This window comes from Podarcis raffonei, chromosome 6 (assembly GCF_027172205.1).
Source record: "Podarcis raffonei isolate rPodRaf1 chromosome 6, rPodRaf1.pri, whole genome shotgun sequence".
NCBI lineage: Eukaryota > Metazoa > Chordata > Lepidosauria > Squamata > Lacertidae > Podarcis > Podarcis raffonei.
Window position 1 is genome coordinate 30,826,944 of NC_070607.1, and position 26,956 is coordinate 30,853,899.

Below are 26,956 nucleotides of genomic sequence, written 5' to 3' on the forward strand. Positions count from 1 at the left end.
TTGTATTTAGATTTCTTATAAATGTTGGTTTCCCTCATTCTGTAGCAGATAACTGTCCACACACATGGTGGCACATGCAGAACCAGCCCTGCTTAACAGGCAACGTGCAGCGTCCGGGCGAAGCTTCAGACAGCATCCTAATCACCAGAGGATGGTGGGAAGAACTCGGGAGTCAACCCAGGTGGCTCTTCGCCATTAAGAAGAAGGCAACTACCGGAGCTGCAATGGTTTTGGAGTCAGGCTTCCTCTGTCTCTGAAGGGTGCCATTGCAATACACACCAGAAGGATTTTCCACCTCCCCCTATGAGGAAAGGTTCCAGCATTGGGGACTTTTCAGTTTAGAGTAAAAGCAAGTAAGAGGTGAAATGACAGACGTTTATAAAATTATGCGTGGAATGGAGAAAATGGATAGAGGAAAGCTTCCCCCCACTTTCTCATAACACAAGAATTCATGGACATCAATGAAGCTGGATGTGGGAAGACTGAGGTGATATGGAGGTACTTCTTCAAGCAACTGCATGTTTGAACTATGGAGCTTGCTCTCAGATGGCTTTAAAAGAGGACGAGATAAATTCATGGTTCAACAAATCAACAGCTACTAGCCATGATGGCTATGGGCCAATTCCTGACTGAACTTCCTGCTTGCAATGCAGCCAGCTTTTATCTCTGGTGGTGGACCCGACTGAACACTGGCTCTGTCAGGTCCTTTGCTGAAGCAACCGCTGGCCAACTAGAGCCATGACTGACCTGTTTTAAATTTCCATTTCCGGCAGGCAATCTCACTAGCTCCTGCGGCTGGCTGAGGCTGGCTGTGGCATCAGCTGGTTGTGAGGGCAGGTCCACCTCACCCACCTACCCCAGCTATCTAGCGACCAGGCTGCTATTGCTACCACCACCTGGAAAACAGGTGTGTGGTCTTTCTGCTGTGAAGATGGGTCATAGCCCTGATCCAGCAGGCTCTTCCTATGTTGCCCCTTCCAACTGACATTTTCCCCCTGCACATGGATATCCGTTACTGGAATGAGGTGATAATGCCATTTAACGCCAGCAGTAGAATTATTACATATCGGTGTCGTGATGAATTACTGTTGTTCAACATTCATTTTCAACACATACAACATCTCTCCTATAGCTGAACAAATTTAAAGCTGGAAGAAATAGGTTCTGGGAGTAGCTATACAAATATGCAAATAAGAATCTCATGAACGGGAGCCAGCTAATAGACTTGTCCTTCAGGGTGGAGTCTTAAAGAAGACTGAACTTTCTTGTGTGCCAGTTCTGCCTTCAGTGCTCGCAAATCAGAAGCTGCCTGCTTCCTCATCTAGAAGAAAAGATTCCAAGGTTGCAAAAGGAAGAATGAAATTAGAACCTTCGTATTATTTTATAGATACAGTTCAACCTTTATGTGGATTAATAACCATTTCCTTGTTCTTTCATCTTTCAAGCCCAATGAGTTAAAGGATGAACCATTTTGGTTTGTTTCTGGCATATTAAGGTCACTAGTAATGGCAAACCCTAGTGTACAAATTACATCATATTCCCATTAATGAGAGTGGGAAATGAGGTGAAGAAATACCACAGATTGTACTGCAGATCTCAAAGTGGTATGTTTCTGTTCCTGTGATTTTTCTGACCACAAATTGCCAATTGTTGTTGTAGTATTATTAGTACAATACCATAAATGTACAACACATTTTAGAGGGTAGTATTAGCAAAAGAGGTCCCTGAGCTACATTTAGACTACTGAAAAGCACACACCATCTTGGTACTCCATGTTGGCAGGTACAATGTTTAAAGCAGAGATACTAAACATGTTTGGATCCCAGGCACATTTTGAATTTTGAAAAAGTGGTACAGGCACAGTGGATGTGAGAAAACATCATGTTCTCTCCCACCCTGTGTCATTTGCATGCAGCACTGTTTTCTGTTCCACTGCAATTCATCTTCTGCTGAAATCTACGCTGTTCGTCTTGATGTCCGCTGTGGCAAAATTATTTGTGTATCCTATGCAATTACGCTGCCGATATGCTATTCCACCCATCATTTCAGTGCAAATGAAAGGCAAGATGAGTGGTTTGCTAATCAGTTATGTGCCCTTTGCCAACTGAAAACAGCAACCACCACAGTGGACCCCAGTTGTATTTGCTGGTTCCAGACATGGGACGAACAAGTAAAAAGCTATATTGCTTTTCTATGTGGTGTAGGACATTCCCTGGTACAGCATCACAAACTTTCAGGTTCCTATTCAAAGAACAAGGGTTGCGTATTTGCTTTTTGAAAAATAGCCTCTCCTTCCTCCTTAGTGGAGTAGTGGCTGCTTACAGAAACACCGCTGCTATGGAAGCAAAGTTAAAGTTCAATGTTTTGGTGAACCAGATCTCAAATATGACCATGTGCTTAACTCCAGGGTGAACACCCTTTAGTCCTCAGCTCCATAGTGCAATGAACTCAGAATATGCCTACAGAACAAAAGCAATTGAAAAGCAAGATAAGTTATTTCCCTTGACCTCCAGCTCTCCAGTCTTAAGCTACTGAACAGCCAAGTGTGGTGTAGTGGGTGATGTGTTTGACTATGACTGGGGAGGTCCAGGTTTGATTCCTCACTTAGCTATGAAGCTCTCAAGAAGCTATGAAGCTATCCCATTGTTACTTTTTCTCAGCCTAAGCTTTGTTAGAGTTATTCTGAGGATAAAATGGGGGATTGGGATGTATGCCACTTTAAACTCCTGGAAGCAAAAGTGTGACTTAAATGTTTTTTTTTAAAAAAAAGAAAAACACTAAAAGGTATGCTTGAGATAAAAATCTAAATATAATGTTTACATTCTTCACTTGGATATAAAACAAATTAGGCAAGTTAGTGTGTAATACCTTAATTTCTATGACAAGCTTCATTTTTGCATTATCAACCTTTCTCCTTAGTTGTTCAATTTCATGCTGCAGAGTGGTGATCTGGATTATTGTATTATTCTAGAAGAAACATCATATAGATCAGAGTTAACATACATCCTGCACTTATTAATATCACTGTCTGTGCAAATCGTCCAAATCTGTATCTCTCCTTAAAATTTTATGATTTAGTCCCTCAGCTCCTGTTGTATCACCTTCCTCCCAGAAACATACATAGTGCAGAACATCAGGGCTATGTCTCATACAGTTACTCAAATGGTGGACTGATTGGTCACATGGCAGATGAGGCCATGGCCTCACTGTATTAACATAAAATAATGCAGTTCTGCATGTGAATTTACTTCCATGCTTAGTTGGTACACACCTGGTAGACCTTGCTATAGCTACCCTAGACTGACCCATGCCCAAAATACTGTAAATTTGTCCTTCCCTTCTCCCCATGAGACTTCTATCTATTAAAAGGCACAAGTGAATTTCAGAGAGAGAGAGAGTTCATGTGCAGATATGGGTGCTTTCAACGTGAGTTATCTTCCTGTCTCTCCACACCTCTTTGTTGTGAGAGGGCATGTGCTGGACTCCATTTTGGGGATTGGGGTAGACAAGAGGCTATTTTCTGGAGTCAAGGGATCCAGTTTTGTCTAATATTTCTCCGGCAAATGAAGGAAAATGGGCAAGGAATCTTGTGGTTTGTATTTTGATTGTACTGCCAGTTTTAGACTCTCTCATCTCCCCTTTTGATATCACATAGTTTTGAGTTTGAATGTGTGACTATATAATGAAATTGAGTATTAATTTCTCCTTACAGCTATTATTTCGGGCAATGATTGCATCTATCTATCTATTGGATGGCTTTCCTTCACCCAAATAGAAGGGACAACAGTCATAGATGTCACCTGGGCTCACAGCTACTGCACTTTGTAAAAGAAAATGGCAGCGCCATTGCCACAAAGGAAAACTAACACAACAAGTGGTCGCTGAAATGGTTGAAAATGAAGACAGAAAGCTGTGAGAAACTAAATGAGGAAGTTCCTGGTGCTACCATCCGTGCAGTAGCGAAAATGGTCAAGAATGTCTTTCCTTTACCCACTCAGAGTATGCTCAAATAATCACATCTTTCTCTACCAGAACGAGCAGGAAAGAACACCAGCTCCACGATTAACATTCTAGAAAGTTCCAGAGTTGCTCCGTGCAAATGCAGAACTCAGTTGTGGGAATGAACAGAGCTGACAAAGATGTTGTCTTAACGCATGATCGAACCAGGAATGGAGAACCTGTGGCATTCCAGATGTTGTATTCCGATTCCCATCATCCCTGACTACTGGCAATGATGGCCGAGGCTGGTAGGACCAAAGGCACCCTGTCACTGCTGTAAACAGAAGGTAATCTGAATGGGGGGCGGAATCATTCATGCCTTATAACTGGGATATATAACTGGGATAAATATTGGTTTAACAGGAAGATAACTTGAAAGATGTAAACAGGAGGAAGTTTGCTACATGAGAAAAGGCTGAGACACAAGCAAATCCTTTGGTTCTCAGAGTAATTAGCAGAACTGTGTTGATATCTCAAGGGCATGATTCATATGGGAAGGATTTAATTAACTTAAAACTGTATTCTCACGAGTTTCATTGTCGAGCCAGTGAGAAAGCTATTTTACACACACAAAACAATTTAATTACATATCGGAGTTGAATCAGGCAAGCAGTGTGTTATGCCAATTCAAATTGAGGGGGAAAGAGCCTGCAGAGAAATTTCCATCTTTCCTGTTTGTAAAGCTATGGTTTTTGGCAAGGCCACGTTGTTACAATGCTATGTATTAATTTACATTTCATTTAGTTTGGGGGAATTTTCTCTCTCTTTCTCTATTGCCATTATAGTATTTGTCTTCTAGTGCAGGTCACTATCAATTTCCATTATTTTCACATTCTAAACACAATGCCTTGCTACAGAAGAGCTTGCATGGGCAACCTGTGGTCCTTCTGAAGTTGTTGGACTTCCATCAACCCCAGCTGGCATGGTCAATGGTCAAGGATGAAGGCAGAGAGCTGTAGTACGACAACATCTGAAAATCCACAGCTTGCCCATCCCTGAAGTAAAGGAACTGACTACCCAGGTAAGTGTATGTTTAGGATCATGGCTTGAAAGTTAATCTGCATGGATATCATTTTCCTGTGCAAAAGAAAAACAGTCTGATACAAATATTCCTGATGAGCATGTTCAGTTACGGAATTGAGCCTTTGAGATATAAAAAGTAGCTCAATTTAAATTATACAGGCAGGGATTATGTCAGATTAGTGAAGGAAATTATTAAACTCTCTTCTAGGGTTATTATAAAATCTGAAGAATACTTATCTGTCTAAATGGTATGAAGGAGCTTAGATTTTATGGAAAGGGGAGCTAAAGACTGAACAAACAGCATTACCTTTGAATTAGCAACTTGTGTCAAATTATTTCGTTTTTTCCTTATATCCCTAGCTTCTAGCTGCATCAACAATTTCTGGTAGTGAAGTTCTAAATCTTCCCGCAGTTTATTTGAAACTTCCTCCAAGGAAGCTGTGACTTTTTTAGCCTCAAAATATTTCTTTTTCCAGGAATCACGAGCTGTACGGGGAAACCAGAGCACAGATCAAAATGATATTCTCAATGGCGCAAGTCTATTCAGGTTTTCAGACCCTGTTCAGTTCAGTGAGGCTTCGTCCTAGGAAAATACAGGATTGTAACTTAAGAATCAGAATAGTAAGCAATATTGCTCTGTTCAAACATAAACCAAAAATATTAAGAGCTGAAAACATTGTATAAATTTTAACATGCTAGGTCAAGTGCCACGGCTTTCATACAGTACTTAAAAAAGAATAGCTGGACTCTAGCATGTGGAAACCCAAACTCTCGAATGTGTGGTTTGCAGGCAGGTATGAGGCTTCGCTTTAACAAAGGTAAAGAAGGGGTATAAACTGAGAGACATCTAAGAAATGGTCCAATTCTGATGGAAACCAGGGTGCTAGATGACACACTACCATGGAGGGGGAAGCAAAAGCAAACCCACCTCCAACAATGATGCTATCTTCTAGCTTTGCTAGCTCCTCAGTCCTCCACCACCTCCACTCAAGCAGAAATAAAGTTATTCTTCCTTCACCTTCTTTATTCCCTGGGCTCTGTCCCTTGACCTGTCAAAACCCACTAAACCACACCCGCGACCAGCCAAAAGCTACCTTGGTTTTTATATACATAAAGCAGCTATGCTTTGTCAATGTATCGCTTGGACTTCCCTTTTTCCAAGACATTGCTTTGGTGACTCCTGAGACAATAGAGGCCAATGCAAAAGCTGCCTGTTCACCTAAGTACAACTTTTAAAAAGCAGAAGGTGGGGTGGAGGGGGGAGACTTCGCCGTTCGGTTTTTTTCTGGCAACTGGCCTAAAACAAAACAAAAACTAAAACTAAAACTAAGGAGGTGGGTGTGGGTGTGTCGATAACCACCTCACCAGATATCTCAGCCTAATAACACATACCCTGGTATCTCCTGAGTTTGTTCTGTTCCAGTAAGCTCCTCACTTTTTTAACCAGCTCTTCTCTAGCCCTCTCCAGGTGCTTTCGTTCTGCCTTGATGTGTTGCAGCTGTCTGATCAACTCACTACCTGAGGAAAAGAAACCTCAAGATTAGTATACTTGTGCTGGTTAAAAAATGCGGAAAGCCCAGGATAAATAAATCTGAGACAGGAGTGCCTCCGAGAAGAAAAGAAGCCCGGGTCTACAGAAAGATCTGCAGTATTTTAGGGGTCTTTGGTGTGGCAATTTGGAGCATCAGATCCCCCCGCCTGCCTCCCAAGATCCAGGCACACAGCCCACACTAACATTCTGCCTGTATCTGTCCTGTACGAGATGCTAGTGCACAAAACTCCACACCGTATGAAACAAATCTTTCTCTGTGACTTTTCCCTTCACGTACCTCAGACATACCATCTGAAGGTGTCACTGCAACAATTCCTCTTGAGGGGTGGGAAGGGAATTTTAAAACTTGCAAACACATATTGTGTTGCCCAGGCTTTCCCCGATCAATACATTTCCGCCAGGACGGTAATGTTTTAATGCTTGTAGTTTTGCATAGAGATTTTGAATATTCAGCATTTTAGAAATGCTTTTAAATAAACAAAACGATGCCTAAACGCCTAGAGATTAATGAGACCAGGCATGTCTACTGGGAACCTGCCACTGCATAGCTCCTATCAAAAGCAGAAACCGTGCAACATATGAGCAATTACAAAAAGTCTGCACTACTCCAGAGAGGTGCTGTGGCTAGAGTTGGACTAGGACCAGGGAGACCTGGGTTCAAATCACCTCTCAGCCACAAAGTTTACTAGGTGGCCTTGGGCCAATCATGACCTCTCAGGGTAACCTACCTACCTCAGAGGATTGTTGGGAGGTTGAAATGAGGAAGGGGAGAACCATGTATTGACATGGTTGAGCTCCTTGGACAAATGGTGCTCTATATACCATATTTTTCCGTTTATAACATACCCCCATGTATAAGACACCCCTTGTTTTTGGGGACTCCAACTTGAGAAAATGGGGGAGCGGGGAGATTGTATCTGTGTATAAGACGACCCACAATTCTGAACATAATTTTAAAATAAAAAACCCTAGTCTTATACATGGAAAAGTACAGTATATATACCGTATGTGAAATAACAAATATAAGTTCTATGGGGATTGTGCTAATTGTATAACAAAACACTTAGTCTGTGATGTGACACAGACAGCTGGATTAATTTTAATGATGTAAAAACTGAATTAAGCCAAATTATCCTCCCTCAGGGGCACTCGGTCAAAGGAAAGGCAAGCACTGAGGTTGGGATTAGTGTCTTTTGGAACATGACAAGTGACTCCTTAGAGGCTCCCCGACAATGGTGTTTGCTTAGACAATGCATGCACTGGGGTCACTTAACGTTTAAGCAAACTCTGCCTCCTACTTCGTAAGAGAGCCAGGAAAAGCCTGCTGCTGTTAAGTTATACCATTTTTAACTACTGTACCAAGTTGTTGCACACCCTCAAAAAATGAGAGTGGTGAGAGGGGTTCTAGCACATACTTTGTACTTGGTTTCCTTGGAATGAAGGTCCCTAGAGAATTGTCGTTTTTGTGTGTATGTTATAAGGTTTATCTACACACGTACAAGCAGAGCATGAGATTCAAGGCTTTTCCTGCTTTTCCCATTAGGTTTCCAGAGGCTTTGATTTCTGTCAAGTCATATTCACACCTGAACATGGCTTCCCCCCAAAGAATGCTGGGAAACATAGTTTACCCCTCACAGAGCTTTAGTTCCCAGCACTCTTAACTATGAATGTAAGACAGTGATTTCAGTCCTGACCTAGCTTTGTCGCAATCTGTTTCCATTCTGCTGCAGTTTGGCTTCTGCTAAAACCAACATTTGTTCATCTCGCTATCCACTATGACTGAAACTAATTACAAAATCAATTCCAGTACATTTCAGTGCAAGAGAAACAGCAAAAACAATGCGGAAAACAGTGTAATTATTTATGTGATGTTTATAGACTGAAAAGCAGCAGCGAAAACTGCTCGCATTCGCTGGTGAGATTTCTGTGCCTGATCTCAGATGAACCTGTGAATTAGGAGTGACTTCTGCTGTTGTTTACATTTCCAGCAAAATTCTTTGACATCCCTACCATTAACTATGGTGCCCAGGAACCTTCGGGGAAAGGTGTGCTTTCAATGTACGGTGTGGATGTCTCTTGCTGTCAATCTTTGTTCCCTTTCACAGTCAGGCATTGTGGGGGAAGACTTTAACCCCATAAGATCTCTTAGAACGATTTGCTCACCGTCTGTTGGAAAGATTCTGCTGGGAACTTCAGCTCTGTTTACAGACAGAGCCAGAAGAGGTGGAGTAGGAGGCGAAATATACTGGCTCAGATGTGCAAAGTCATTTAGGTTATTTTCATCAGTCTAGGGACCAAATGAAAAAGCATGTCAGCGTTTGCTGCTTTCCCTACAGTACATGAAACTGGAGATTCTATTTATATCAGTCTTAAAGGGAAGGCTAACTCAAGTGCCCTTTTAGTGGAAAACAATAGTTACCTTCAGGGAACCCTGTCCGCAACCTGTCTGGCTAGGAATCTATATGCCTCTGCCACAGACCTCTGAACATTGCAGAGTATCAAGGGCATATTTCATGGCACACATCTGGCCCATGTGTTCTGATGGACAAGCAAGCTGAACTTCAGCATGGCCCCAGATAGTGGGGTAGGAGAGCCGAAAATAATGCCAATATATTTCACATCTGCCAATCCATGAGCTGCTTTGGTTTCAGATAGCACATGCGTACACAAGTCTAAAAGCCAGGGCCACAAAGTTTCACGGCCCTCTAGCAGCTATGGTGGCTCAGTTACCAGGACTAATACATTTAGTGTTACCTTTACCTGGAAGTGTATACTAACCAAACTAAACCTCCTGGGATTATTTTTTAAAATGCAACCCAAAAATGCATTATATTGGGGTAGATTATATGCAAAAATATGTACATTAGCCAAAACAGGATATGTTTAAGGATTTTCATGAGGATTTATGTCTCAAAAAATGTGAATTGCTGCAGAAACGTGGAAAACTGAATTTAATATTTTAAAAAATGAAAAACTGAGAGAACCAAAATTTACATAGCCTTTCGTTCCTGTTTCCAACTAAATATGCATAGACTTGGTCTACTCCATGGTACTTTGGTACTGAATATATCTCTGTGTATGTGTACATATACATACATACGCAAGCATTATAAACCCACGTGCATCTCCAATTGCTTGTAGCATATGTGCTACTTCAAATGTATGGCAGAAGCACTTGTTTCATGAGCATTTGTCCAAGAGTGGGTAAAAGTTATTCTGCTTCAACAACGAAATCTTATTGCAAGCAACAATCCAAAAGAAAAGAAAAACGAGCTCAAGTTACTGAAACGATTGCAACCAATTTCAACTACCTAATTTATTTATTTTGCTAGACGTTTGGAAACATACCTGGCTATCTTGCACGCTACCAGTGTCAGCAACAGACTTGGCAATTCCAGGGTGCTGCTGGCTAAAAATGAAATTAAAGCACAGTGCAATTACATTAGAAACAATAAATAATTCTAGGATGCTGTTGGCTAAAGATGAAATCCAAGTGCAGTGTAGTAATTACATTAGAAACAAACCACCTTAATTAAATTTGTTTAAAAGGCTGGTGGGATCTAACAAATATAGAGTGCTGGGGTGGCAGATTACCAATCTGAAAACGGGGTGCTGAAATTAGGGTGCGGCAGCTTGCTGGTAGCCAACTGGACCGGTAGCAAACATTCCATGGAAGCGCTAACCTCACACACAGGAAATGAGCTGAAGAGAACAGGTTCACAGGTTTAATTATATTTGTCTGAAAACTAATTAAAGTGTTTGCTTTTTTCCCCATTATCCAACATGTTGGGAGCCCTTAATGCAACTTTAATGAAGGGCAGCTAATACTGTCAGCATGACGGCTTGTTTATTTCAAGTGTTTTTAGCCTTTATCACAAAGATATATAAAGAAATTTCTCCGTTTCGTTACCTCCTCATTCTGTGTGAATAGTCCATGTCTCTCTCCTCCAAAGATTCTGGGATTCCAGAATCCCCTGTGGTGTGTCTTCCCATTCCAATTCCTGTCAGGTTACCTTCGTTTTCTGTATTTGCATCCAGCGCAATAGGAGCTTCTTCTACATCAGAGGCCAAAAAAATAATAATGTTTAGCTGTTTTCAATGGTGTGTTTTAATGCTGTAACCTGCCCTGGGATGTTAGGGTGTAGGGCGGATAATAAATAATACCTAATATTAAATAATATTTCTGTTTCTATATACATGTTTTTACTTCTGCCATCCACCGCCAGAAGCAATGGCTTGGCGAAAAAATGGGCATATCCGCCTGAAGCAAAAATGGAAATTATCAACGCAAAGTCAAGAATGCCAGTTGGCTCACAGGCAGGATGTAGAAGGAAGACCCTGAGATGAAAGAAAAATCTAAGGGCAACTGCCAGTGTTTTTTAATAAAAACGTGTCCAGCCCTATCACACAGGAGATTGTAAAATGTAGAAAATGGGAGGCAATCTGGACAAAAGTGCGTATCAACCGACAGGCAGAATACATTTCCCCTTTCTTAAACTGCTGTAGTTTGCAATGTCCAACCATTTCAAGTTTCTATTTTTTTCATCTAGGTTAGGATTGGTGTCACTCCTGGCTTCTAATTAGGCCTGATGCAAGCAAGCGGATCTTATCACCTAAAGAACCACCAATGTTTACTACCAAAAAGCTGTCCTTGTGTGGCTTCTGGACCAGTTCCACAGATCACTGAGCTTTATTAAATAGTTTAATGCAAAATACTGTATTTTTCCGTGTATAACACCCCCCCCGTGTATAAGACGCCCCTGTTTTTGGGACTCCAAATTCAGAAAATGGGGGGAGATTGCCAAGAGTTGTTAAGGTTTACTTTGGGGTGTGTGTGCCAAATATTGCTCAGCTGCCTGATTGACACTGCCAGTCCCACACATTGCCAGAGCCACCAATCGTCTGCCTGCTTGCCACTTATCACCCGCCCAATTGCCATAGCAGCAGCCAATCAATAACAGCCCTTGCTGCAGCCACCAATCTTACACCCAACTGCCGCTGACAATCGCCTGCTCGCAGCTGCTACCAATTGCCCCTCCCCCCTCTGCACTATCCGTGGATAAGATGACCCCAAATGTTCGACATTATTTTCTAATTAAAAAACCTCGTTTTATACACGTAAAAATATGGTTAAGTGCATTATTTCTTAAATGCTTTCATGCAAACCAAAGGGTTGGGATTCAGATTGGCTATTCTGTAAATGGAAGGCCTCCTTCTGTTGATGGAAAGCTCTCAGATCCTGTGGTAGTTCCCCAAGTAGAGGAAGGTGGGAGGCAATCTTTGCTTATTCCTCTGCCCCCTGGAATCCTGCAAGGTGCTGCTCATACTTTTCCAGGTAGCTCCCCGAATCTCCAGAGCAGCTTTTTCAGATAGATTTTTTTTTTTACAATGCTAATGCAAAATACAAATAAACTTTAAATGGAGTGCTTAGTGGAGCAATGCATACCTTTTATCTTCTGTGTGATGTGATTGACTTGAATCTGGTTGTTTCCCTCTTGCTCGCGGTTCTGATTCATACGCAAAGGTGCAACAGAATCTTTGTGTTTCTTGACCTTTCTAGGAGTATTTTGCTGTCGTTCTTGAGCTTGGCTGAAAGACTTTCGCTGAGGAATTTTCACTGATGTGGATTTCCTTACGGGGTTTTGTCTCGCAGAAATTTTATCTTGGAATGTATAGGGAGATTTAATGGATTCATTTAGCTCTCTGTTACAACTAATTTCTCCTGGAGGCAGTACATAATTATATATTAGGCTATATATACTTATGAGAGTTGTGTTAAGTTGTAGATTTATCATATATTATTATAAATAATCATATTTAATAGTCATGTTAACGCAAGTAACATGAACTGCTTTATGCACATTTTGAACTTTTTTTTGGTAAGCCACTTTAAGTTTATTTTATTTCTAAGAAGGCTGGGTATAAATTTTTAAAGAAATATATACCCAAGTAAATAAAAGTTAAGGGTTTTTTTTTGGTAACAAGTGATATTGTTGGAACCTTTGTTAAATTAAAAAAAGCAAATGTTACATATGCCACAGTCTAGGTAGGACCAAAATACAATTAAAGATCAGGAACTCGTATTGCAAACAAGTCATTCTGATTTGATTTCCTCCCCATCCCTGAAACCTTAATTTTGAACGAAACCAGTCCGGACATATGATTACTTGAACAAGGGAATGGCAATGTGGCAAATGAAGTTTCAGGGAAGAAAAACCTGATGGGACCCAAACTCTAGCAAAACTGTTAACACCAAAAAGGCACAAAACCAGATTAGTAGATGGGAATCCTACTGCTAGCATCATCAATACAGACAATGAAATAATGGCCAGGTTAAAGATGCTTAATCTCCCTCTCAAATAAGGTATGGTGGGGCAGGGGGAGAGATCATTTGCCCTCTCCTGACACAACAGGCCCCAAGCCTCGATTGTGGAGAAAGAAATTAAAACTATGCTTTCCTCCTCATGTCAAAAACTCCTCATGGTTTCAAACAAGGTATAACTTGTCTGATCTTAATATGAAGTGCAGCTCTTGCTGGAGGAGAAATAACTGAAAACTATTTTTTTAAAAATCAGAGGAAAAGAAATATTTGTGCTGTCCTTGCAATTTGACCTGCACTTGGTTGTTATAGCAATTAAGCAGCTTTGATATATCTCACCTTCCCTTCTTTGTGAATTATATTTCTCTTTAATCCTTTCGTTCTGTTCTTGCTTAGAGATCTGTGCTGCCGGGCGATCTTGAGCACTTCCTTTTTCAGTTTCGTCCCATCCTATTAAATTATTTTTATCCTGAGTTGGGCTGAGATGATGTTTCAAGGAACTCTCCAAAACATTGGGGTTCTGACCAGCTTCATGATCTGGAGCTGATACGTCAGGTGGTCTATGATATGATGTATATGCACGTATATAGTCTGCATTACTGTGATGTCTTTCTGGAGTTGACGATGAAGATGAATAAATACTTTCTACTCCAGGCAACAAATAAAGTTCTGGATGAAATGCCTGAAATGTACAGCAAGTTAATCTGAAATAAATAATAAATTTTTAAATAACATAGCTTTGCTTTTACACAAAAATGGATGTAACAATATACGTACATAGGGAGGAGCAAACGATTTGAGCTTCAGTTCTGTTTCTTGCTTTGCTTTCACCTTGGAAGGTAACAACAGAAACAAAGTTATCAAAACAGGATAGTGCCATACCACTCAATTTGTATAGCATCTTACATTCCTGAAAACCAGAATATAACATTTTCTAAAATGCTATACTTTTGTGAATAATGGAAAACACAGAATATTTATCTTGGGAATTCTGCTATAGTTATGCCATTTTTTATTTACAAAGGCTTATAAATTCTTTTTCACTTCGGCAGTTTTATTTTTATTGTTTTATTGCATCTGTCTGTTTTTAGCTAATTTCTAATTATTTTTTTTAAGTGTTAGATTCAGAGATGCCCTTCTGCAAACGGCTCGTTCCATTTCTGGCAGGGAATGCGATTCAGCAGAGGTGTCTGAACCATCTTAGATCACTGCTCCCTTAGGATTGCTCCATTAATCAACCGATAAATCAATTAATTAAATCTCATTAATCACCTAAGGTTTCTTCAGTTGTGTGAAAGCCTTAGAAGTAACATAGAAAATGCTGCTATAAATCTGGCTGCCCTTATTATTATTCTGAATTTATATGATCAGAGGTTTATCAAAAGTACTAAATGGTCCATAATGATTCCAGCCTTCAGAAAGTCACACTCATCAGTGTTAATGCGGAGGCACAAAAAGAGTTTTAGAAGCAAGTTTTGGCAGTTTTGAATCTGGATAGAAAAAGGGAAAGAGCGCCAAGAGCACTTGGAGTTTATAGATAAGCTGACTAAAACAGAAGTATATTTGGGGTGCAATTTTTCTTTTGAGAGCTAATTGGTGGTTTTGCTTTAGAAGTCTGTCTTTATTACTTTCTCCTTATAAATAATAAACTGTTATAAAATCTCTCATTCTTGTGCTACCTCTGGACTTCTCACAGGGGAGTTGGAAGTACATAACAATATAAAAAGATGCTTGTTTAAAACCACACCAGATTTTTACTGTGAAGGGTTGCAGTTCATTAAAATAAAAGCATGTTGCTTAATTTGAATGTCACTTAACTTTAATGGCTACAAAAAAATAAGGCTGCTGATTCCCCTAAAATAAAAGCAACATGTCTTTACAGAGTTCAAGTATCTCTTCTCTTATTAGAAAGAAGTATCTCTGGGAAGAGATTAAGGCGCTGTTGGGCAACGGTAGAACTGGGAAATTCAGCAAATGTTTGTTCACATGCGTATAATTACATATAATTGCTCTGACCGCTCAAATATTATAAAACAACTTCAGCCTTTCCTATCAAGTAAATCAAAAGGGTGTTTTATATCATTTGTACAAGGGCTTTTTGAAACGTACAAAAAAGTGGGGAAAGACCAAAACCATATACATAGTGATTTGCTAAAGATATAGCATGGGCTCCTTATAAACTATAGTTTGTAAATTGGGAGCAGGGCTTGAGAATATGCACTCCCTGCTCCCTTATTCCTCCCCACACCTTGCCAGAATCCCCCACTGCATGTTCTGGTTGGTCTTAATCATGGTTTGATTATACTACCTGCAGTGAAACTAACCAATTCCGATACTGATCTGGATTTGAAAGCAAGGGTTGAAGCAGCTTTGGAAATCTTGGTTAAGATGGAACCAGAATAGTGTTAGCCTTGGTTAACATCACAGCAGATGTGGCACTACAATATGAAAAGACAGCTGGCAAGTGAAGGAGGACCTGCACTGAAGGGGTCAGGAGGAAGGGAAGGAAGTACATGTTCCTGAGGCTGGCTCCCAGTCAGCAAACCATAGTTTTCAGGAATACAGTGACCCGTATCCAAAGAAAATGGGTCACATTTCTTACGGAAATCAATGGGACAAGTAGGTCATGACTAGCTTATATTCCAGCTATTTCACTTGGACACCGTATGAATCGCTTTCTCTTGATAAAACCTAGTGCCTTCATCACGTTTGTTGGGAATACAGTGCTGCCTCGGGTTACATACGCTTCAGGTTACATACGCTTCAGGTTACACACTCCGCTAACCCAGAAATAGTGCTTCAGGTTAAGAACTTTGCTTCAGGATAAGAACAGAAATCGGGCTCCGGCGGCGCGGCGGCAGCAGGAGGCCCCATTAGCTAAAGTGGTGCTTCAGGTTAAGAACAGTTTCAGGTTAAGAACGGACCTCCGGAATGAATTAAGTAGTTAACCCGAGGTACCACTGTACCAATGACTGTGTGGGTAACTTCTGTAGTTGTTTAAATATTATGGCACTAAGCTTTTCTTTGTCCTTAGCAGAGCAGTTAAAACTTGATTTGATTCTGTAAATACAACTGAGAGATTTGCAGTAGAGAGAAATATGTTTGGATAAGAGAAGAGCTTGTCAGCTCTTCCCAGGGAGTCTGTGACAACTATCTAGAGTAGCTTTCCAAGCTACGCACTCTGCACACAGGCAGATAGTGCACTTGAAAGAACCATCTCATTTTCTTCATGGTTGCGTCTTTTATGAGTCTTGGCTCGGAAAAGAATTGGGGCAGTAAAAAAAAAAGGGAAAGCAAAACAAATTCCAAACCTCTTTGTCAGAAAGGCTTCCAGCAGCTCAAAGGGAAATAAATGATTAAAACTTGCAATTAGACCATTAATTTTCCTCGGAATTACTACTCTCCGCTATGTCAGCTATTAAGATCAAAACATTAAGAGTGCTTTTAAAATTGCCGAGTGTTTTTACATGGGAGGTCTATCTCATTGCATTCGTGGGAATTTACGTTGTTAAAGGTGAAATGAAAGTGAAAGCGAGAGGCATTTTTGCAGAGAACAAACATGGTGAACAACATTGGTTCAAAGTTTGCTTTGCAGGCCAGTTAACAGCAGGACTCTCTTAAAGAACCTAACACCCGTAAGGTTCCACTCAACTAAGTTACACTCAGGGTGCTGCAATACAACCTATTTAATAAGCAGTCATTTGGATTTGATTGCAGATGTCACCAGCTACTTTATGAGTGTTCGTCTTGATTTGCTCTTGGGGAGATTACACAGGTGTTGCATCAACCAAGCGTTATCTCACACTTTCCGGTGCATTTTCCTATTATTTCTTTATCACAAAAAGAAATAAAGTTTTGGGGAAGCAGGTTTGCTTTGCAAGAGCTCCAAATTGGCTCTAACTGCATAACCTGATGTCTAGGGGGCTTAGTTTGGTCAGAATCGAGTACTCACTTTCAGGGTTAACGCTAAATACATTACTTCTGGTAAATGAGCCACTATCGCTGCTAGAAGGCCATGAAAATTTGTGTCCCAGGCTTTTTGGATCCATCTACCCATGTATTATCTGAAACCAAAGGGGCGCATTGGTTGCCAGATTGATTTTTTTTTTAAGCTCTCCTACCCCACTAGATCAAACCTATCCATTCTGAAGGAAATCAGCCCTGAGTGCTCACTGGAAGGACAGATCCTGAAGCTGAGGCTCCAATACTTTGGCCACCTCATGAGAAGAGAAGACTCCCTGGAAAAGACCCTGGTGTTGGGAAAGATGGAGGGCACAAGGAGAAGGGGATGACAGAGGACGAGATGGTTGGATAGTGTTCTCGAAGCTACCAGCATGAGTTTGACCAAACTGCGGGAGGCACTGGAAGACAGGAGTGCCTGGCGTGCTCTGGTCCATGGGGTCACGAAGAGTCAGACACGACTAAACAACAACAACAACAACAACCCCACTACTGTTATATTTAAGGTTGTGGGTTCAAGCTCCATGTTCAGCAAAATATTTCTGCATTGGTTGGACTAGAATCAGAGGTAGGCAACCTTATCCGAGGATGGGCCGGTCGACACTCTGTCTGTTGGAGGATGGGCCGGAGTGTGTGCAGACAGGTGCTCTTCCGGGTTGGAGGAGCACCTGTGCACATGAGCACACGCTATTTCCGGCGCTCCTTCAACCCGGAAGTGTACCAGAAATAGTGTGTGTGCATGCGCATGGGCGCTTCTCCGCCCCGCATGCATGCACACATGCTATTTCCAGTGCACATCTGGTTCGGAGGAGCACCCGTGCGCATGTGCACAGGTGCCATCAACCCAGTCGGTCCCTGTGCCGCGCCGGTAAGAGCGGGCAGCGAGGGGCGACAGGGGTCACCATGGGCCGGTTAGACAAGTCTCGTGGGCCACTACCAGCCCATGGGCCTTAGGTTGCCGATCCCTGGACTAGATGTTCCTTATGGTCCCATCCAACTCAATGGTTCATATTCTTCCAAGCTCCCTGCTCGTGAGTTATGGCAGTTATGGCAGTTATGGCAGTTACAGAATTTTAGAAATGCAAGCCATGATCAAAATTGCATGTGACAGGAGAGACCCATATAATGTGGATTTCCCCAAATATTCACCTCCTCATGACTTCAGATTCAACTTGTGGTGTATAGTGTAAGGGCAGCCATGCAGAAAGATAAAGCCAAAACTCCTTTTGGCATCTACAGCCCATGAGCAAAGAAGCCTACTGGACTGTGACCAAAAAATGCATAATTTTAAAAAAATAATCTTGGTTTTATAACTATTTATTTTGAAACGGTAGCTGCCAGGGAGGAAAAAAAATCACATTTTCCCCCCGACCGCCACTACATGAACATGAAATGTTAAATGGGAACATTTGAAAATAAGCATACAGCTCTTCTCGATAACCCACTCACAGAAACACAGAAGGAACTTACCACTGCAAGTTTCTTCCCTATACATTTTAGGAAGATATACTTATCCACAACTGCATCTTCACCCAGGTAGTCTCCAAGCTGCTCTCTTAATGTTCTCAATGTCATATAAGGTGATACCCTAGAATACCAGATTACATTACTGCAGTGACATGATTGATATATTTGTTTTGGAAGTGGGTGTATAAAGGCAATGTACATTAATTACATGCCACAAAGATCTAATTTTACCTCCGAAAGCTCACACTGATGGCTTAATCCTTGAACATGAACTTTTAGAGCCCTCTGGTGCCAAGGTGGGTTTTCTTGTGCACAAACAATGAAACATTTATTTTGTGATAACAAATAGAATCTCCAAGGTGCCAGAAATCTCTTTATTCGCGTGATTCATCCATGTCAAGCTCTTAACACCGTAGCCGAAACTTCTAATTTCATGCGTAAGATCTTAGTTAGCAAGACCGATGTTCTAAGCAGTTTCTCAGATAATTAAGGCAGGAATTTTCTTCATTATAAGATAGCATTGTATTGTAATTCATAATGCTAGGAATGAATAACACTAATAGGACATTAATAGTTTCTGTGATCTATAGATAAGTAACTATTAAAATTCCCTATGATCTTGGAAATGTAACTAGGTGGGTACAAGTTTCTGAACTTAGTAAGGTGATTAACCTGAAGATAATAAGACTCTTGCCTAATTTAGAGTTGTTAACATTTTCTACAGTGATTGCCAACATCCTTTCCCACCAATATGTCTGGTATTGAAGGAGTGCACTTTACACAGAAGAACACTAAACACTTCTGAACAATAGACCTGAACAACCATTACTTATGTCCAGTAAAATCTAGGAATTGTAATCAGGGATGGAAGAGAAATCTGACTCGGTACTCATTTAAAGCCAAATCTATCAAATTGGCTCTTTCTGAAACAATGCAAACCAAAACACAACTGTCCTTCAAAATTCATACTTATCTGAATATTGCAATCCAGTTCTTCAATCAGTGTTTACAAAAATGTATATATATATAGGGAAAGTGTGCATAAAAATGTAATTAGTGAAAATAGCATTCAGAAACGCATTCTATTTAGGGAAATACTTGCAAAAATGTGTATAAACTGCATGTAAAAAGGTGTTTATTAGGAGAAATTAACACTAAAATGCTGGTGAATTTTCATGAGGACTTTTAAAAAACAATAACAAATTGCTGAAAAATGTGGAGAACTGAATTTCAGACTGGGAAAATGAGAAACCGAGAGAACCAAAACTGAGATCTTTGCATCCCTGATTGTAGGTTGCTGAGAAAAGGGAAAGTAGCGATCACTAACAGAAAATAAGCAGAACCTCATAAACTGAAATTCTCAGGATTCTTGGCGGCAGGAGCCTGAGAATTAACATGATATAAATTGACATGTGTGCTATAAACAGGTGTCAATGAGATTAAGGGCCACTATTTGAACGATGGTCTTGGTCGTTTGATGGTCCTTTTTATCCATTGTTCTTGTTTTTTAATTGTACATATTGCTTGTTTTATGTTGCTATGGCTGTTGGCTAATGCAAATATAGTTTATCTATCTATAAGCAAATGCATTTATTTTAAAATACTGTCTGACTTAAATGGTTGGGGCAAGTTGCTCCTCTTGTTTGAACCTGAACTCTAGTTTCTAAAACCTTTCCAATACAAGGAATATAACACACATTTTATCATAATATCCTATGTGGCATGCTGAAATCAGGAGCAAAGGACCAGGCTGAAGGGACTCTGTCCCTTCCTGTTACTTGTCCAGTCCAAACCCCGTCTTCCCAGAAGCTCATTTCTCATTGATGAGAGATAAGATACAAAAAACCCGAATCTTTTCCCTTCAGAGTGAAAAGCAGCTTGAGGGTGGTTTTGAGAGGACAACTGATTGAAAACCCCTCCCCTCCCCTTGAGTAATTTGGCTGCTTTCCATTTTACGAAAGAATTGATGGCAGAATCATGGAAGCTTCCCAACATACGACATTTAGCTTTTAGAAAACTATACAGCTTATATAATGGATAAATTGCTACTAGAACTGCTACACTCAAAGGCAGACCCGACGTTTATTATTCCAACTCACCTTATAAATCCTGCCGAAAAAAATTTGCTGGCAACATCTACAGGAACTGTATTCAACTTGAAATTCCACACATCTTCCGGAACGTAAAAAACGTGAAGCTCTAAAAGCTAAATGCATTAAAATAAATATTTATTTTTTAAAAATCTTATAAGCAATTAGTATGGATAAAATAAATATGCAAAGGAGCAACCCAAACCCACAATCCACAATTCTGGAGGGGCTTTAGATGGGGTGGAGGTTTGGATTGATGTCAAATGAGATATCTTTGATTTCTTATACACACAAGTCCTGTAACAGGAGGGAACTATTAATGGTGTTTGTTTGTTTGTTTGTTTGTTTAGTCAAACACTATATCTGCTGGGATGATAGAAACTCTGACATGGTAGCAAGACACAATGAAACTGAATACTATTGTTAAAGGTTTGGCTATCAGATTTCTGTAACTGGCCTGCTTGGCACTTAATGCTTAACTAAGGTTGTTGCGGCAGTGGAATGTGCTGTTGGTATGTTTAAGCTGCATGCTTCCACATGTATGCTGTACGCTTCCACACTGCTCAGGGAAATGCGGCAAGCTTAACACATTGTGGTGATCAAAAGTGCCTTCTGGTAGGATGAAGCAGTTTCTGGTAGGATGTGCTAGTTTCGCTCTTGAACTGAGACAAGAGCTTCCCCTTCCCCAATATCTAGCACTGTTATCCATGTTTGACTGACTACTAAGTAAAGGTAAAGGGACCCCTGACCATTAGGTCCAGTTGCAGACGACTCTGGGGCTACGGCGTTCATCTTGCTTTATTGGCTGAGGGAGCCAGCGTACAGCTTCCGGGTCATGTGGCCAGCATGACTAAGCTGCTTCTGGCAAACCAGAGAAGCACATAGAAATGCTGTTTACCTTCCCGCTGGAGCGGTACCTATTTATCTACTTGCACTTTGTGCTTTCAAACTGCTAGGTTGGCAGGAGCAGGGACCGAGCAACGGGAGCTCACCCTGTCGTGGGGATTCGAACCGCCGACCTTCTGATTGGCAAGCACTAGGCTCTGTGGTTTAACCCACAGCGCCACCCGCGTCCCTTGCCTACTAAGTAACAGCACTCAAAAAAGAAAAGTAATGTCACCTTGGAACCAGTGTTGGAAACTCCCGTTGTTCTAGGCACATTTTGCGACAGGGAATTTCATTAGTGCGAGCAGTTTCTGAGCTCTGGGTGCAGCCTAAGATTTCAGATTAAAACTGTGGAGTAGAAGGAGGACCTTTCTCTGCCTCCCCACTTCAAGCTACTCTTCAAAGACTGGAGAAGAGATCCTCTTAAGAATATTAGGGGGGGTGAGCAGGGGAAGGACTAGACCATGTGAAAAATGAATATAATATTTTAGCCACAGTTCATTTATTTTCAGCTTTGTATTCTTGTTATAAAAAAGTGTGCCTAGAGACATTCAGATGTTGCACCCATAACCTAGGTTTAATGTGTTGTTTAGCTCCCAGCTTTCATATCTCAGTTTCTAACACTGCTCGGAACATAAAAGAACTGTGGCAGATCATTGGGTAAAAATGGCAACACAGCCATTTAAATTTATGGAAGCTGAATGGAGAGCTGTGTCTGATATAATCTAAAAGTGCCATGGGATAACTACATTACCAGTTTAAAATACTGTTTGAGCATTCTGGAATATATGGGTTGTGGAGACATTTTTATAAAAGGAGTTAAGGCATTATATATTGATCAATCAGCAAAATTGCAAGTAAATACTGACTGAGAATTGTAAAATAACTAAAGGAACCAGACAAGGCTGCCCACTGTCAAATTTATTGTTTATAACAGTTTTAGAAGTTTTGGTGCAAATAAAAAGATGTAATCAAGAAATTAAAGGAATAAGGATGGCGCAGAGACAATAAATTAAAAGCTTTTGCAGATGCTCAAAAGATGACATGGCGGGGGGGGGGGGCGTTGACGAAAACCCTATATCTCCATTCATGCAATCCTTTCAAAATGTGTCATTTCTTTTCTAGGTTAAACTGATTAAGCCAGAACCGGCTTTCGATCTGGTCAGTCTAGATTTTATTTTCACAACTAGGTGGATTTGCGGGGAGGTTGGTTTTAATTAGAAATTAGGAAAACAGAGTAATTAGCGAAACAGGGCTTTGTTACCCCTGCTCCTCCCTCCATTAGATCTGTACAGTTAAGCTATTAGCGACATGATAGCAGGGAGGAGGTGCTCCCTTCGCTGTATTAAGGTAGCCTAACACTCCTTTGCTTTGAACTTCTTATTTAAAAAAAGTATCAACTGTTGCTAATAGCATTTCAGGTCTATTAGTCACAGAACATGAACACTGAGCACTCATGTGCGTAACTAGCAGCTGTCGCAACCTTCTAAACTGAAGCACCACATAGGGTAATATGACCCCGAACTTAAAGATAAAAAGTGTAACAGACAAGAGAGAATGCTGAGGAGACTTCAGTTACCACCGGAGATGAACTCCCACTGGCAACAAAGGAAAACCTTTACTAAATCACACCCAATGCCTATATGTATTTAATCCCCATAAAGCAAATTTAAAACATTATTTGGGTAATGTTTAAAACCAGCCTACTTGTAAACACCTTTCACAGGCGGTGAGATTTGGTCGCACAAAAAATGAAGATAATAATGTGCTTTGTTTATAGGAAAAAGCAATTTATATACGTTGCTCTTACCTCATCAATCTACAGCAGAAAATGTTGCAAGATTATGTACATTTAAGATCGGATAGACACGCTTTCTAAGATCCATTATTTCTCACCTCTGATGTGGGAGGTCTGATATGGCTGGATGGCATAGTTCCTGTTTAGCCTCGTTCACAGCGAATTCCGGATCATTTTTTTTAAAAAATCGCACAAATATAATTTAACAGAGGATATTGGTCTCTCGGAGGTAACATTCAACTCATTTCATATGCATTTCCATGTCAAAAACATTGCTGCGTTTAAAAATGAGACTACTTGGGAGGACAGAAGATTTTGTTTCTAGCTAATCTGAAAACAAAATGAAAGGATTCAAACGTTGGCTAACATCACGCTTTGATGTGAACACTCCTTCTATACAAGTAAATATCACCTTAGTAACCCAGTGAATTGCACAACCAGGGCCATGTAACTGAGATTTATTTCAGTAATCAAAGGTCTGCTCTACGCACATTGCTTACATGGGGATAATTGCCATGTAGAATAAAAACAATAACATGAATGCCATTGGTTGGACAATGCAGTTTATGCTGTAAAAAGGCACTGGCCAGATAATCCTAACTGTAACTCTACACTCAGAAATATGAAGAATTAGTACCGGAATCTGCTTGCTCCTTTCACTCATAACAACAACACAATTATCCTATACTTGGCAGTAACCAAAATGGAACTTATGTCTAAAAACATGCATAACTAGAAGGAATGAGCAACACTCACACATAAACAGAGCTTGGGAAACACAGTATGCACCACTGATATTGGCTTAGGTGTTTTGTAGATCATATTGTCAAGATGTGTAGTTTTATGATCTTTGGGGAACTAGGGCTGAGCCTGAGGATCATACAAATGATGAGCACTCGAAGCCGGTTGATCTGTGATATTCAGACCCCTTTTGGGAGTTGAAGGATTATGCATGTCAAACAGAGCATGAGGATCATAAGAAAGACATTGTCGTGGTGCTCAGTGCATGTCCTGCAGGCAACCCAGTAAATGAAGGCCAGCCTTGCAAGGGACAACCCCTATATTATTATTATAATTATTTTATTATTATTCAATTTATTACCCGCCCTTCACCAGCAAGTCCCAAGGCAGCTTATAATAATTTAAAATCCCATATTAAAAACAATTAAAGCAAATGAGCGTCGCGGGAACAGGATGGGTTCTGAAAACATTTATCTCAGGTGTTAGGGTAAAGGTTAGAGTAAAGATGTGAGTCTTCAGAATACACCAAAAACTATGTAATGAAGGTGTCCGATGCAACTCTGTGGGAATTCTACAACCTAGGAGCTGCCAGAGAATATAATTGCCCAGGCTACCATCTCCAGAACCTCTGAGGGTGATGAAACTACCCACTACTACTCTGGTCAATCTTAACACCCAAGAGGCTCTATAGGGAAGAAGAAAGTTTGTAGGGAATACTTGGCAACTAAGTTGTCTAGGGCTTTAAACACTAGTGTGAGCGCCTTTGAATCAGGCCTGGAAACAAACTGAAAACAGGGGTTACATGAGCTCTAAAAGGAACCACAACCTGTCATCTGGCTGCTGCTTTTTGGACCAGTTGAAGTTTCTGAGTTGCCTTTATTAAGTTTGGTTTCCCGATCCTATCTTGTGAGAGTGAGTCTGTATTTCATTAAAGATGAACCTTTGCTACCTCGGTTAGATCACAAAACTTGCGAGTTGTGGTTAGGTCATAAAACAGGTATTTTATGATGTCTTCCTCCTGGTTGCTGCCCTGCTGCCCTTGTGGGCATCTTCCCTCAAAAGACAAACAAGTAAACAGATTGGGGAATTTCCACTGTTGCAATTGTACGCCTAGCAACACTCACTAATTTCTGAACCGGGCATTTTTATCATCCTGCCGCACCCGTCCCTCCCTCTCCACGCATTTACTCAGCATACTACATCAAAGGATATTATCTAATGACATGAAGTTCTGTTGAGAAAAATCATGCCAATACTTTCCAGATGTAGGCCATTTGCCACCGGTTGTGTTTTCCTGGACATGCTCCTGTGCGTTTTAACAGCCTTCTCACTTGAAAATATAGAAGACTATAGTTTTACCTGGCAGGGGTAAATGATTTGGATTGCTTGATCCCTGTATTGATTCAGAAATTAATGATTCAGTCTTGATTCAACCTGTTGTTGTTTGTTGTTTTTATTTTAAGGGTGGAGGGCAAACCTACGAAAGACAGCAACCCTGTATGTAAGGAAAATGCAAGATGAAGAATGCACACTGAGCTGGAGAGCAAACCCCACTGAAATAAGTGGAATTTACTTCCAAATAAGCACACAGAGTTAAACAAACAAAACCAAAATGAAATTAACTGTGATTGATTTATTTATTTTTATTTTTAAAAAAAAGCCTGGCCCGGGCAATCATCTCGCATTTGTTACTTTTCTCCTGGTGTAGCTATAAAATGAGTTCAGAAGTTAAACCCTTGAAGAATAACAAAAACAAAGGAGAGAGCTCACTAGGCAAGGAAAGGGTGGTTGGGTGTGTTTTACTTTATATATATAAATATAAATAAAACTGCAGGCCATTTCACTTGCTAGGGCAGAGTCCTGTTTGCTCCTCTGGTTAGTCGGTGCACAAATAGGGCAAAATTCTCATTTCTGCTGTGTCCCCCTCGCCCCCTTACTGGCAGCAGAGGGGAGAAATGGCAGCTAGGCATGAAGGTCTAAGGAGGAGAGAGGCCTGCGCATGGCATCAGCCTTCTCTGTAGGGACTAAACTCTACCCCCAAACTTATATACAAGGCTGGACGGGAGTGTTTAGAAGCGGTCCCGCTCCCTCGGTTTCCCCAGGGCGAAACAGAGAACGTTCAGCCAAAAGACCTAGACCATGGGTAGGCAAACTAAGGCCGGATCCAGCCCAATCGCCTTCTAAATCCGGCCCGCGAATCAGCATTGAGTAGAATGTGTGCTAATCTCTGGGTTATTTGTGGGCCCTGCCTGGTATTTTTACATGAGTAGAATGTGTGCTTTTATTTAAAATGCATCTCTAGGTTATTTGTGGGGCATAGGAATTTGTTCATTTCCCCTCCAAAAATATAGTCTGGCCCACCACAAGGTTTGAGGGACAGGGGACCGGCCCCCTGCTGAAAAGGTTTGCTGACCCCTGGCCTAGATGGTGCCCTGAAGGCTGGGCGCATTGTCAAAGAGAGGCAGAGTGGAAGAAATCCTTGGCACCCATAGGAGGGGGTGGTGCAGGGCTTGATGCCAATCTAAGGGAAATGAGCTGACTTCCCTTCCAGCCTCTCCATTTGCAGCAGCAGCGCCAGGCGGAGGCCCCAATCTGGGCTCAGGCCGGCACCTCGGCCTGAACACAGTGGAACGGGGAAGGGTAGGCGTGAGCCTAGAGAGGAGAGTTGGTTCTCCTTACCCGCTCCCTTACTCACAGGAAGGCCAGTTGGCGAGGCCGGACCCAGTGGCTTCTGGAGGAGGATCCTGAGCAACCTATAGGCTGGAGCCTGCTGGCTGCAGAGGACTTGGCAGTTGCTGAAGGCCTTGCCGGCTGAGCAAAACATGGACTGCAGTACTGGTTGCAGGAGGGCCCTCCAAGGAGACCTACTAAACCTGGGGGGTGAGCTAGCCGACCTGCCCGGAAGAGTCCGCGACCAGAAGGTGGGGGAGCACCAAAAAGAATGGGTGAAATTTAAAAGAATATTTAGTTAAATATGTTAAGATAAATGGAATTATTTGCGAGTACCATATAGGCCTGGGATCTAAACATGTGATGTTGTAGAACATCATGGATAAAAGTCAATATGAAAAGAAAGAAAGATGTTAATAGGACTATGTAAATTTTATGTGAAATTACTTTTG

The 26,956-nt window shown here is 41.1% G+C and overlaps 1 protein-coding gene across 3 annotated transcripts; it reads right to left on the minus strand.

Annotated features, from left to right (window-relative positions):
* Positions 1–1,082: 1,082 nt before the first annotated feature.
* Positions 1,083–26,710, minus strand: SPATA1 (spermatogenesis associated 1). Of its 3 annotated transcripts, none has more exons than XM_053391905.1 (15): positions 26,530–26,710; positions 25,194–25,329; positions 23,192–23,423; positions 20,420–20,526; positions 18,324–18,441; positions 13,671–13,724; positions 13,233–13,575; positions 12,021–12,236; positions 10,485–10,629; positions 9,923–9,983; positions 8,738–8,861; positions 6,415–6,540; positions 5,330–5,508; positions 2,869–2,967; positions 1,083–1,321 (listed from the first exon to the last, which is right to left on the minus strand). In XM_053391905.1, exons 3-15 carry the CDS (start codon positions 23,225–23,227, stop codon positions 1,217–1,219), a joined length of 1,713 nt encoding a protein of 570 aa, XP_053247880.1. In that variant the 5' UTR covers positions 23,228–23,423; positions 25,194–25,329; positions 26,530–26,710; the 3' UTR covers positions 1,083–1,216. The 3 variants fall into 3 exon arrangements, with proteins under 3 accessions (XP_053247880.1, XP_053247877.1, XP_053247878.1); XM_053391902.1 differs by having other exon boundaries at positions 12,021–12,296; XM_053391903.1 differs by lacking the exons at positions 25,194–25,329; positions 26,530–26,710 and having other exon boundaries at positions 12,021–12,296; positions 23,192–24,764.
* Positions 26,711–26,956: the final 246 nt, after the last annotated feature.

What these genes read in the sequence shown, in the direction of transcription:
- SPATA1 (XM_053391902.1), bottom strand. Translation starts at nt 23,227, where the DNA reads ATGCCATCCAGCCATATCAGACCTCCCACATCAGAG. An exon ending in TTTTCGGCAGGATTTATAAG is followed by an intron (nt 18,442 to 20,419) that starts GTGAGTTGGAAT and finishes CTGGTATTCTAG; the next exon opens with GGTATCACCTTATATGACAT. An exon ending in GTAGCGTGCAAGATAGCCAG is followed by an intron (nt 8,862 to 9,922) that starts GTATGTTTCCAA and finishes TTTGGTCCCTAG; the next exon opens with ACTGATGAAAATAACCTAAA.